This window comes from Rousettus aegyptiacus, unplaced genomic scaffold, assembly GCF_014176215.1.
Source record: "Rousettus aegyptiacus isolate mRouAeg1 unplaced genomic scaffold, mRouAeg1.p scaffold_m13_p_8, whole genome shotgun sequence".
Taxonomy (NCBI): Eukaryota; Metazoa; Chordata; class Mammalia; order Chiroptera; family Pteropodidae; genus Rousettus; species Rousettus aegyptiacus.
Window position 1 is genome coordinate 68532955 of NW_023416311.1, and position 14321 is coordinate 68547275.

General features: G+C 38.0%; 1 protein-coding gene across 2 annotated transcripts in view; it reads right to left on the bottom strand.

Annotated features, from left to right (window-relative positions):
* IQGAP2 (IQ motif containing GTPase activating protein 2) overlaps positions 1 to 14321 on the bottom strand; it is a 248303-nt gene that overhangs the window by 116713 nt on the left and 117269 nt on the right. For both annotated transcript variants that reach the window (XM_036225610.1, XM_036225611.1), the window contains exons 3-4: positions 7963 to 8119; positions 371 to 448 (exon numbers count right to left, since the gene is read on the bottom strand). In XM_036225610.1, the coding sequence (XP_036081503.1) occupies positions 371 to 448; positions 7963 to 8119 (235 nt within the window). The remainder of the gene's footprint in view (positions 1 to 370; positions 449 to 7962; positions 8120 to 14321) is intronic.

The following is a 14321-nucleotide window of genomic DNA, read 5'->3' on the forward strand; positions in this document are numbered from 1 at the left end:
AAATTTATAATAATCTATAGTGATCCAATGATGATACTGTGAGATTTGAAATCTTTAGTATAAATAGCTATATAAAAAAGGGAGGTGGCTATTTGAAATCAACTATTTACCAGCTAAAGCTTGTTCTGACCTTGTTTACTTTTTACCTGATCTTGATCTGTATGCATACTTTATTCTGAGTTCTTGCCATATATTACTTTGTATAGGCCTTTCTATGTTTCTGTTGAGTCCTAACTTTTCAAATTCCTGAGGCAATAAGACAATCTGCTGCACTAACATACCTAGTCTGCCAAATCATTTTTCATAATGAGGTGTTTGTACACTATGGTTTTTGGCTTTCCAGTTCAGGTTCCAGTATCTGAAGGCTTACCTTGGGTAGACCAATAGACTCCATTGCTCTTAACCATTGGACGGTATTATCTGTGTGTCGGAAATGAAGGCCAGACTTCTGATGTGAGGATGGGATGGGGGAGAGAGGAAAGAAGAAACCACACAAAAAGTGAGTCATTGGTAATAACTTTTTTCATTAACAGGATGCTTTTCACCTATATTTCTCCTAAAATAGAGTTATTAAAGTCCACATAAAACAACCAGAGACATAGTAAAGCAAACTACACTATATTAGCAACACCTCAAACATCTGTAATGGACCATTCCAGTTTCCATTGTTCACACATTTGAGGTACCTCTGAATCTTAAAGGCCATTTAATGTCTAGCACATGACTAAGGATATTTTATGAGACATATGTGCATATGCATGTGCACACACACACATGTACACAGCATCATCATTTTGGTAACCATCGCTGAGAAGCCCTAGTAACTTCGGGAAAACACAGAGTTTTTAGAAGACTAAATAAAATGCTTGTTTCCCTGATTTCTGGTTCTGACAAATCATTTTTTTTCTGGCTGTTAATGTAATATTCTGCAAAAAAGCTGGAAAATGTAGAAAAAATGTAAAGATAAAAACAAAACCACCCATAATACAGAGTTAATTTTGTTATCTATACTTTCTATAATTTAACCCTAATCTTGTCCTTATAAAATAAGTAAGTCTTCAATGGAAATGTTTTACAAGACCTTTTCTATCCATAATAAAAAATCTTGCTATATTTTTAATTTTTCTTTATAGTTCTAATTAGTCATCTTTTCTGCATATTCCATAAATATGTCATCCTTACCTGTATCTCATGAAGTCGTATCAGGTAATGAGCCATTGAGAGCTGAAAATGGTCTTGTATTTTTAATTAATTAAATGAATAGCACAATATTATCTACTTTAAAACAAAAAAGTAATGCTAGCAAGTGTCATCCTACGACTAGCATCCAGTAATCACATTCAGAAAGTCTGGTTCTTCCCATCTTCTGTGACCTTCTATAATCTAATAAGTTTACTTAACAAGGAATATTTTTGTTGCTGTTAGAAATTATGAAATATAAGCAAATTAACATTTGATAAGGTTTATGTCTTTTTAATAGTGGTCACTATTTATTGAAATTGGTCTTGAGTGTGTCAAACATTTTATGTAAATTATCTCTAATTTTCAAAACATTCTGCAAGGTGATTGTCATTCCCATATTTTATAGATGAAGAAACCTAGGCCAAAAAGGTGACGTGATTTGCCTAAAGTAAAAATGCTGTTAAGTAGCTGGTCTTGATTCAGTCTAGGCATCCCCAAACCTGAAAACCCTTCCTGTGCTAATACACCTTGGAGAAGAGAACACAGAATTATTGATCGTCGGATTATTCTTCAGAGGAAGAAATTAGCTGGTTAGTATGAAATAACTAGAGGGACGGGGAGAAGGACAGTGAAAGGAAAGGAAAAAGAGAAAGGGGAGAGGGGAGAGGGGAGGGAGGGAAGGAGAGAGAAAGAAGAACCGAGATAGTTAACAGCCAGTCCGTAGTGTCTGAGGGTTTGTAACTCAAAATAAACAGCTTTTGCAGAATACAAACAATTCTCAGACACAGTCATTCTGTGGCCATGGAGGAACCATTTCAAAATAATCCACAATCATATCAAGACAGAGTAAAGGTCCTTTGGCACCACAAAATAACTAAATGTCCCCCTCGTGCAACTTATGAGTGACTTACTTCTTGACTCATGACCATTTAGTCCCTATTCAATTTTCTTACCTACTAGATAAAAATTACCAAGACACCAAACTGATTCTGCCCCCTGACAACACCCCAAAGATAACTGGGTCCTTACCTCCCCAAATTCTTATTAGCATCATCCAACACAAGCTCAAATCCATACTAAGCCCCTCGTTTCCCCTCATGTCCCCATAGGTATGCGTTTTTTTGTTGTTGTTGCTACAAGTTAAACAAAATTAATTTTGTGTGACTCCAGGTGGGTTTCTGAGGGACTTTGGCTGGTGGGCTTCGATAATTCCAAACCATGTAAGAAAAACACGCTAACCATTTAATGGTCTTATTAGCCAGGTAACTTCAGGGAAGTCACAATCTTTCTGAACCTTGGTACCTCTGTCACAAAATGGGCATAGGATTGCCTTTTTGAGTTGCAGAGATTAAATGAAAATATTCATAAGGTAATCAATGGAAAGTGCATTTAATATTGTAATAAATGTTAGGTATTATAATCATTATGCTACAACACTGGGCCTGAAACTTTTATTCACCTTTAATGTCAGAAAAAGGGTTAGTACTTCACGTAAGAGGCACTGAAATAAAGGGTGGTTATCTTGGTCATATTTCTACAGTAAATGAAATAACAGATTTCAAATCTTTCATCCATTTATATATTTTTTAATTAAAAACATTTTCAATTATAGTTGACATTCAATATCATATTAGTTTCAGGTGTACCACACAGTGGTTAGACATTTTCCTTTATCCATTGTAAATACCCAAGGAACATTGACTTCAGAACTCTAAGTCTACAACTATATATTTAAGCAGTTTCAGTGAGTGAACTGTATTAACATCTTCAATTTACCAGATTTGCTTCAATTAGAATAAAAATGGTCTTCTAAACAGGTTCAAGATACACTTACTCCATTATACCATTTTTAGCTTGTCCATTTTTTTCACTCATCTTACATATTAAAACTAGATTAGGTGGCATATCCATAGTCATACTTAGCCAACGGTTGTTTATTGTCCAGCCACCTAATTTCTTTCAGGCATCGAACTAGAAAGTATATGCTGATTTTTCACTGCTGAACTATTATAACACCAGCAAATAAGGTTATTCTAGCTTAAACTGAGTAGATGAGGGATTATGTAAGTCTTCTTCAGATGGTAGAATCAAAGCACTTTAGAACTATGAGGTAGCTTAGAAATCAATAATTATTCTAACTTGTTTATTTAATAGATGAGGAAACTGAAGGCCCAAGTATTTAAGATACACTCAGGTTGACTTAACTTGTTAAACTCAAGATCAAGACTGTTTTGTAAGATTCCTAACTCCGAGTCCAAATATTCTGTTCAATTTATTGCTCACAGAGCCTTAGAACCAGCACCACCTCAAATGTTCACGGTGTGCTTGCCTCTACCAGGCACCGCGCCAAGTGCCCTGCACGGATGATCACAGTGTCTCTACAAAGGCTGATATGATTACTATTATTCCCACTTTACGGGTAAGGAAACTGAGGCTCAGAGATGTAAACTGAGTAGTAAGGGAAGACTCAAATATTTTGATTAAGAGCTCATACTACTAACCACTATGTATATGCGTTCCTTATCTAAGGCTAACCGAAATATTCACCAATCATTTATTATAAGTCTACAGTGATCAATGCAATGTCTAGAACAATACTGGTTTTTGTCTTTGAGCCTTGTCAGCTTGAGTTCTCTTCAAGGAATGCCTTCTTTCCTCCTCCTCTTTTCTCTCTTACTCATCCTAGGCAGGCTGGGAACACTCTCATCTCTCAAGTCTCCACCACAGAAACCTTCCTGGCTTCATCACCACGCCATTCCTTTAGAACTGACTCCTCTCTTCTTGGTTGTCTCCTGCTGTCCACTCAGCTGTCTTCACTTCACCATCCCTCCATCCACTTCCGATCTCTGTCCAGATTCACCCTTTGTTTTCCCTCATTCACTCCTTGTCTATGCGGGCTCTGCCACTGGACTGAATAATTCCCTCACTTCACGCTCATTCTCTCTCCAGTTTACTCCACATATAGCAGCAGGCTGGTCTTCCTAAAGCACACACTGCTCCCTGATGCCTCTGTTTAACATCTCAAAGGCTCCCCCTCTCCCCCCACTTAGGATGACATCCCAGATCCTCCCTGTGTGACTTCGTGTATATGTATCCTTCTGCTTCCCTCCTGACCTCATTTCTCATCCCTCAGTGCATGCTTGCAGCCATTCAGTTTGGCCAAACTCTATTCTTCCTCAAGAAGCCTCTCACAAATGGCCCCCCTACCCCCAACTGTTCTCCCCACTCGCCACCCTCAACTCTGCCCACGGATGATTTTCTTCTCATTCTTTTAGCCTGAATAAATGTCTTCTCAGAGAAGGACATCTTCTGTCCACTGCTATGTGTCAATTTCTTTCTTCATATACTTAACACAATTCACAACTGTATATTTACTCACAACTATCTCTCCAACTGTAAGTACCATGAAGCCATGTCTGCCTTTCTCACTAATCTGCCTCCAGTGCCTGGCACATAGCAAGTGTTGATAAGTATTGTATAAATAGATGAGTTCTACCCTATATGTATTCCTGTCATAGCACAACTTTATCTTCTTTCCCTATAACTTCATTAAAATGTATTATATTCATGTTTATCAACCATTAGAACAGTAGTTCTCAAACTTTAGTAGTACAAAAGAACTGCTTGGGTGATTACTAAGAGAGCGTCTTCCTATGTCTCTAACCAAGAGATTCTGCCTGACTCAGTAGTCTCGGTTGGGGTCTAGGTGTCTACTTTTTTATACACACTCATCAGGTGGTTCTGCAGGAGATGTGAGCATCATACTTAAAGGAAGAATGTCAAACTTGAAGCACTTTGAATAGGCATTGAATAAAGCATAGAGGATAAGAAAGGAAATGGAATCCTTTGGCTCACTTGAAACTACTGTCATTCATTCCTTCACCCAGCAGCTATTTCCCTAGCACCTACCATGGCCAAACCCTGCACCATTCACTGAGGATATGGCAGAGAAGGCACACATGATTTTTGCCTTTATGACAATTATTACAGTATATCATGGTATACCCAAGAGGAACAGTGTCAACTGCCACTACAAACTTGGGATGATCACATAGCTCGGACCTGAAGGGACGGTGGTGAAAGTGGCCAAGAAGGACATCTTTCTAACCCTACATTAAAGAGGGGCCTGGGCTGTCTATAAGCTGGCAAATGGGCAGCATGAAAGCTGCTATCTACTTCACTTACAGCCATCAGTGCCAAAACCAAGGACTTTAGAACTTGGGGGCAGAGCTCGTGCTTGGGGACGTACTACACAAAAGTCAGGTCATATTTTATGGCTGCAGTCTAGGCAGACCCTGCAGTGAGAGCCTGTGCTCACTGAACTCATCGTTTCCAGATGGCACATCAAGGGCTGGGCCCAGATGAGTGAACGTTCCCTTGGGTTTCAACATCTTCGCCACAGTCCCATGATTTAGTACTCCTTGAAAAGGACCACATGATCGGCTTTAGTCCCAAAGAATACAAAAACAAGAAGTTAATTAAGTCTCCTTCTCATTAATATTTGTCTCCTTTCATTTCTGTAAAAGAAATGAAATGGCCTTAAAATAAAATTTTATGATTACATGGCAAATCACTAAAAATCCCCATTCAAGGATATTAGTCACTTTCGGGGATTTGATAAAAGGGAAAATAAGAAAAGCCTCTTTTCTCCAGTGATTCGACAGAGGGGAAGTTTCCATTTGTCCCGTGTTTTCTCCCACGTCACGGCTGGTGTCAGCCCCCCGCCTTCTGCTACTTCTTTCCCTTCCATCCCTCTCCTAGCATCTCTTCTTCAAGGCACCCAGTCTTCCAGGGGCCCGATGGGGTGGGGGATGGCAAAACACAGCTCTTCCTTTTCTCACAATGTTTAACTTAGGGATGACTCACCTGCCTAGGCTTCACAGATACACTTTTTGTAATAAGAGATTGGAAATATATTCCCTGTCCCCGTCCTTAAGGTAAGTTGCTATTTATTCAAAGAGTAGGGCCTCTAAGGCTGGGAGGATACAGTTTAAGTTACCACAAGGGTGTCCACAACTGGAACTGGAAAGAGACACCTATATTCAAGATGTCTGATGTCCCAGACGGAGGAAAAAATTAGCCCACTGCTCTGGGGCTTGGATCCACTGAAGGTCTGTCTTTCTGACCTGATTCCCACCATCCAGACATCAAAACAAAATACGCACAATTCTCTTTTAGGGTGGGCTGGAGTCTGGCCCAAATTATATCTTAACTTCATTAAATCTACATGGCTATTAGTACTAATAGGCTTAGATCTTAGTAATAACCATTATTAGAAGCAATGGAAAAAAGAAAACTTGTGTTCTAAAATGTAGACAAATGTTCATTTATTTTGTGATGTGGGTATACAAATATTTTTTCTGTGCTTTTCTGAAACTTTAAAAATATTTTTCAAAATTAAAAGTCAACTTTAATTTTGGCTAGCTAAGTCACTGTTTCATTAAAGTCTTGTGAAAGGCTATAATAAGCTGAAAACTCTAGGGCGAGACATGTGACTTAATAAACTCAAACTTATTTTAACATGCAAACATATTATTCATAACATTACTCAAGGCAGAAACTTTTACTTAGTTATCTGAAAACAGACTTGTCAAAAAAAAATTTGTCAATTCATCTTGTCTGCTCTTAGCCTGAATGATTACTCAAACATATGCTCTGAATTCGATATACATATTTTAAAAATAAATTTTGTCTCAATAACAACTGAAGGATACTGTGAATCATGCGATGCATGGGAACTCATTCCATTTTCAACTATATTTAATGCCGTCCTTGCAAATGGAAGAGAAAAAACTTTTTAGGTTACTTGAAAATCTGCAGATAAAAAATACTGATAGAAAGAACTGAATACAACATATTAAGAAAATAAAGAATCAAGTTTCAAAGGTTTAGAAACCCTGGTCTGAAGGGGTAAGAGATCACATATTCCAGGAATAAGGCCACACATTGTTAAATTCCCTTTTGAAGACACATCTAATGCAGGGGTCTTTTATGTCAGCATTTACTTTTCCCTCTTCCACTTTACAATGGAAAATTTCAAGCATAAAAAGTGTGATGGAGACAGAATAGTATAATGAACTCTTATGTACTCATCATTCAACCTCAACGAACCTCAACAATTATGAGTTCATGAACGGTCTTGAAACACCTATGCAACCTCCTCCCGCTTATTGTAAAGCAAATCCTATATATATTACTTTATTTGTAAATACTTGGACATGTTCTCTAAAATATCAAAACTTTTTTTGATACAAGATTGGTATTTGGTTTTGCATTCTCCCCCATATACCTTCTCAAACTAGCTGTGAAATAATTTTGTTTTAAACAGCAAATGGAAAGGAATTCCTACCTGATTAGTCAACATTACTGCTTATTTTATCACACTGGCCCTAACTCTTTGGGGCCACAAGTTCAAGACCCAGCTGGATATTTTATTCCTTGGTGGGAACAAGGGGAGTAATAAATTGTGTGGTGGTGAAAAAAGGAAGGGGTCGAGTGCCCCCACTTTTACATTTACTGGTGCTAATAAAAATGACCTCCATGAAGGAGTAATGGCAGAGAGCCCCACAAATCAGAGGTCTCTCGGCCTTAGCCTAGAAATAGAAACACTTTGCTTTTAAAATTGCTGCTGCCTCAGGAATGATTATTAACAGGCTTCAAAGACCAAAGACAAACCCCCTCCCACACAATTCTTGTAGAAACACTAAAAGAAGGGAAAGGAAATGAAATGCTGAAGTTTCACTTTTAGCTGGAAGCCAAAACCAATTAGATCTCAGTTACCTTATAACGTGTTTGTTCCACATCATAGATCTTTTTCTCTGATACCATTTTCGGGGCGAAGAACTTGGCTAACTTTGCAAGGTAAACTCCATTCCTGAGTCCTTCTTCCAGTTCCGTGGTTGGTGGCAATTCTTCAACTAAGCAGACTTCCATCCACCTAAAGGGATTAAGAAAAACCTTAAAGTGACTCCCAGTTGAGTGACTTTGTATAAATGAAGAGATGCAGACATCTCACTAAGTATGATGGAGACAGTAATTAAGGGGAGCAGGATTAGAAACATCCTTAGGTGTCACAGATGGAAAGAGGACTTTCTGAGTGGAACAAAGATTCAGAACAAGAGATGAACAAGGGATACAAGTGTAGAGACACTGAACTCGCTACCATGCCAGAGCTTGTCAACTTCATCTTTATCTGAGTCTCTGACAATGTTCTTTTGTACCAGAGAAGAAAAAAAGCCAACCTATTTTGTACAGGTAGAATCAGTTCTGCCGACATTACAGAAAAAATAATTCCAGTTCATGAGCCCTTAGTAAAGGAGATTCTTATGGAAGTTATGCTTCTGGGAGAGCAAAATTCAAGATTGCTGTAAAATGTGCAGTTGTCTCAGTCCAGAAATGACTACCAGGAAAGGTAGGAAGGTATGCAAAAGGAACATCGAATTTCCGAAAGCAGATATGGTCTTCTTTAAATAATACGCATTCCTTTATCCAATACCAGGAACTTATTACAACATGCTTACCTTTTGGGGAAGGTACAGTATTTACTGGGCTCTGAAAAAATATTTCAGAACAAGGTCAGATTAAATCTTAGGACATTGTGCCAATATTGTAGGAAAAAGAACACTAAGGTCATTACTGGCTCAAGGACACACAGTGGGAAGGGAGCCAGGGCAGTTCATATTTCATACCAGTGTGCTGAGAATCTGTCAGTTATAAGGATAATGCCATTCCTAGCCACGCTCAAGGAGCTACTACCTACTGTAAGATCCAAGAGGCAGGTGTGCAGGCTCTCAGTGGGAGAGCTCCCCACCTTGCTGCAATGGATCCACAAACAAATCATAAACTGTTAGTGTGAGTACAAGTATCCATATAGCCAGTCGCCCCAGAGGATCGTTAACACAACAGCAGCTGATCCTATCCACATTTGGCAGACAGTGGGGCACTGTTCTGCAGTATTAACAACTGATCCTGATCCAAGCAGCAAACACTGTAAAATGTCTGAACTGCTTGTAGCTCTGGACAGCATCTTTTAAAAGCTCAAAGAACCACTAATAAGCAAGAAGTATTTACTGACCACTTATTAGGCACTGTAAAACAAGGAATATATGAGAAAAATATAAACATAAGCCCTATCTTCAAAGAGCACTAAAAATAATTAAGAAGGCAACGCAATTGTAAGGAAAAACCAGGGAACCATATATGAGAGGCTATTATGCATGTTAGTGCACAGAAAGAAAAAATTGGAGAATAAAGAGAGGGGGTCATTGGGTAATCACTGGAATAATAGAGAAAACATTGAAAAAGTGGAGGGATCTGGATTCGGTCTAGAAAAATGGAGTATTTGGAAAGGCAGGAGGAGCACCAGAGCCAGGAAGCAGGACAGACTACAAGCAGAAAGGAAACATGACCAACTCATGGAGAAAGTCCAGAGTAGACTTGGGGCCTTTAGGATTCACCGGGACAAAGGAAAAAAAGCTGAGTATATACAGGGAAGTCAGGCTCTGGAGAAGTGTTGATGTTTGCTGCCACAGGAAGCAGGGAGCTCCTGCAGCTTCGAAGCAGAAGAGTGACAGGCTGAGAGCGGTAATTAGAGAAAATGAATCTTGTATGATGGATGCCCCCAGAGACAAGGCACTCCGTCAGGTTTTTCCCATTGTGAGAACCTGAGGGACAAGATTAGACAGGAAGAAATGGGAAGGGAGGAAAACAGGAAACATTTCAAGGAAACAGTAATAGGACTTGGTAGTAGCTTAGAAAAGGGAGTAGAAGAAAGAGAAATACTGCCAGGCAGAGAAAGGGCCTGGTATGAAGGGAGATCTCTGCACCAGGACTCAGCCTCATGTCCACTGTGAGACCTCAAATACATCCCCTAATCTCTCTGGACATTAGCTTTCCCCCTGCTAAAGGGGACAGAATGAGAAGGATGGGATGATATCCCAGTTCTAATAGCCGAGCAGGACTCTGAAACTGGGACAGGAACAGGTAAAAGGAGAAGAACTTGGCTGTCACAGATCATACACAGGTAAATAAAGCATGCTTGTTTTGTATAAACCTTGTTTCAAATGAACTTGGTATGAGTATTATAGACGGCAAATTTTTAAAAATTTAAGAAATCAATAATAATGTTGTCTTTTTAAAAATCTGGCCAATTTTGAAGTCACTGCACTAGATAGTTTCTAATCTAAATAAACTACAAATTATAGCATTGTGCTATTTTACATTAAAACACAATCTGTTTTCAGATCATTATCTTAAAAAATTTAAGAAATTGTTTTTCGCACAATATATAATTTCTGTAACTGGGGCGCATGTGTGAGGGATGGGGAAGAGGTAAGATGACAATCTGTAGTGATAGTGGGGAGAGATAAGTTGACAGTTGGGAGCACAGGGTTTGAGGAAGCTAAAACATAAACAACTCCAAAGTAAGATATTTTAGACTTTAACATACTTAAAAAAAAGATAAGCACATTTATTTTTGTTTCTATTAGAATATATGTGCAGGTAGCTTAAAACATTGATGATATCAAAAATGTAGGTTAGCTACAGCCTATTCAAATACAGTCATTGCTAATGCTTATGACGTTACAAACTTCTCAAAGGCAAAGGCCACTTCTTTTTCCTCTTTATAATCCCTTGTACTGTCAACATGTTTATATATAGTGGGTACGCAATCAGTTGTTATTAAATAAAAGATTCAGCCTGCTTAAAAAAATTTTCCAATCAGCACAGTTATATCTTAAAATCTGTTAGAACGTTGACAAAGACTTATTAAATGTACATTTTTGCAACATCAGGCATCAATGAGGGTATCTCCTCTTCACTTCCTTGAAAATCAAAGGATGATGCTATTATGATCATCAGTGATAACTCCTATTTATTAAGCAGCATTTTGTGTTAGAATCTGGACTTAATATTTTATGTGGATCATCGCTTATCCTTGAGACCACCCCATAAAGAAGAGGTGTTATTAGGATCACTATTTGCAGACGATAATCTGAGGCTCAGAAAGCCCAAAGTCACATATTTAGTAATTAAAAAACATCAAAAAGCTGCCGGGGGTGGGGGGTGGGGCTTCTGCTTCTCCTATTCTAACTTTCAACTTCTCATAACTCACCAAACAAAAGAATGAATCCTCCAGTTCAGTCCACAGCCTAGTGTAAAAATAAAAGTGAAAACAAAACGCTCCAGGCTATTTCCAGAGTAGCAGGAAGAGTTCCATGGTTTGGAGATGTACATACTGTCACTCTTGTAGTATAAGTTCAGAGGACAGTGTAGTCACTGTTAGAGTTGAATAAATTTCATAGGGTTTCATTTTTTTTAAGAACTCCCTCCTTGTCACTTTTTCGTCACCTACCCCACTAATGTAAATGGTAAATGGCCTGGGCTGCCTCTGTGGGTGCTGTTGCAAGCAGCAATTAGATATGGGAAGCTTAGAGCCTATCCAAATGGGGTTGCCTCCCCATGAACTGCTGCAAACCTAGACAGGACCTCAAAAAGTCTTCTAATCATATACTACATGCAAACTCCTGCCAGTCATTAGTGAGTGTGTGATCAATAAACCTACATGAGAAAAAATTAAATTATTGCCAATCTCAACCTCAATAGCTTATCTGTTACGCAAGCTAGCATTACCTGGTCAAATCAAAAACGAACAAACGAACAAACAAATGCTGTCATTTTTATGGTTGGTTGGCATCAAACTTCTTACAACAATCACAATGTAGAGACAATTGGCCTGATGTTCAGAAATTCTGTTTCTGTGATCACCAGCTGAATATACTGGAACAGGTCACTTGAAACCCTGGGAACTCAGTTTCAGTCCTAAGTTATAATGCAATTCAATATGACACTGTAAATATGTAATATGTTGTTTTGTTTATTGATAGTTTCATTGAGAAATAATCTGCATACCATACACTCACCCATTTAAGGTGCACAATGCAATGATTTTTAGCATATTCACAGGGTTGTAAGATCATCTAAAATTTTTCAAGTTTTAGAAAATTTTCATCACTCCAAAAAGAAAGCTTTAACTTAGTAGCAGTCACATCCCACTTACCTCTAGATTCCCGACCCATTAAAACTTCTTTTTATGGATTTGCCTATTCTGGACACCTCATTTAAATGGAATCTAGAGCCTTTTGTGATTTGCTTTTACTCAGCATAATGTTTTCAAGGTTCATCTATGGTATAGGATGCATTAGCACTGCATTCCTTTTTATTGCTAAATAATATTCCACTGTATGGATATATCACATTTTGTTTATTCATTTATTAGTTTATCAACATCTGGGTTTTCTCCACTTTTTGGATAGTGTAAATAATTCTGCTTAAACATTAGCATACAAGTTTTTGCATAGACATATGTTCTTATTTCTCTTGGGCATATACCCTGAAGTGGAATTGCTGGGTCATAACGTAACTCTATGTTTAATCATTTTAGGAACTTCCAGACTATTTTCCAAAGCAGCTGCAATATTTTACATTCCTACCAGCAGTGTATGAGGATTCTGATTTCCCTCACCTCTTTCCTAGCACTTAGCTGTCTTTTTGATTACAGCCATCCTAGTAAAGTGGCATCTCATTAGGATTTTGATTTTTGTTTCCCTAATAGCTAATAATACTGAGCCACTTTTTATGTACTTACCACCCATTTGCATAACTTCTATAGAGTAACGGCTATTCAAGTCCATTGCCTATTTATTGGTTGGGTTGTATTTTTATAATTGAGTCATAAGAGTTCTTTTTATATATATATTCAATGTACTAGTCCCTTACTAGATATACGATTTGAAAATATTTCTCCATACTGTGTGTTGACTTTTCACTTTGTTGATGGGTCTTTTAAGGCACAGATTTTAATTCTGTTGAAGTCCCATTTAGCGATCCTTTTGTTGCTTATATATTTTGTTGTCATGTTAAGAAACCATTACTGAACTGAAGGTCACAAATGCTTACCTGCATTTTCATCTAAGAGCTTTGTAGTTTTGACTCTCACATTTAGGCCTGTGATCCATTTTTGAGTTATTTTTTGTATTTGGTGACAGGTAAGGGTCCAAATTCACTCTTTTGCATGTGGATATCCAGTTGTCCCATCACGATTTGTTGAAAAGACTATACCTTTCCCATTAAATTGCCTTTGCATCCTTGTTGAAAATCAATTGACCATAAATTTGAAAAGTTATTTCTAGACTCTCAATTCTATTCCAATGATCTATATGTCTATGATTTACATATGGGTAGTACATAAAGTATGCATACATAAAAATCAAGCCAGAAGGACCTCATATGTCATCAAAAGCCTGTCTTCAGATTTGATCTAAAAATCCACAGAAATGAAAACGAGAATTGGCTGTCTTCCTGCTGACCCTGCATTTACTGCTTCTTCCCTGTTCCTTCTATTGATTGCTCCTACTGAACTCCAACACCAATATGTGACTACCTTGTCCCAAAGCAAAAGTCAAAACCATTTCTTAGCATCTTAAAGGCTGCTGGAGAACTTTACCTTTCTTGGTAGAGGGGCTACTTTCCTATTAATATTGTTTGTTTTCTCTTCTCTCTTTAGGGAAAATTTAGATGACTTGCCAGGCACAGAGAAACAAAATGAAAGTAAAGGAAATTTCCTTTTCATTATTCAGGCAGTCCCTTGTCAACTTTTTTTTTTTTGAGTTGAAGTGGTTTCCATAATTAGCTCTATGTATAAATGTACATGGTCTGATCCAAGTGAAACTGGGAGAAGGGAGAGCTAGGAGGATGAGGGAGAAGGATGAGGAGAGAGAAAGGTGAAATTTTTCCAATTTTAGGTTTAGTTTAAAAAGAAAAATAATTAATGTCACTTCGTCTTGCAAGAGATAAAAAATACCAAACTCATGAAAATCCTGAGACAAACGAGCCATTCTGTTATGCTACTTATGTGCCTTGCAGAGCATATGAAAGTTGTTTCGCTGAGGCATTTGCGATTTGAGTTGTTATTCAGGAAATCACCAACTATAAATCTTGGTCTCTATCATACAGTGTTGTATGCAATAAATGTCCCAAAAGTAGAACTGCTGGCCCAAACCCAGAAAGTGTGTTTTTTCTGCATAAACTCTCTTTTAATGCAGCGCCTTGTTCCATGAACTTTCAAGTGTTACAAGTCA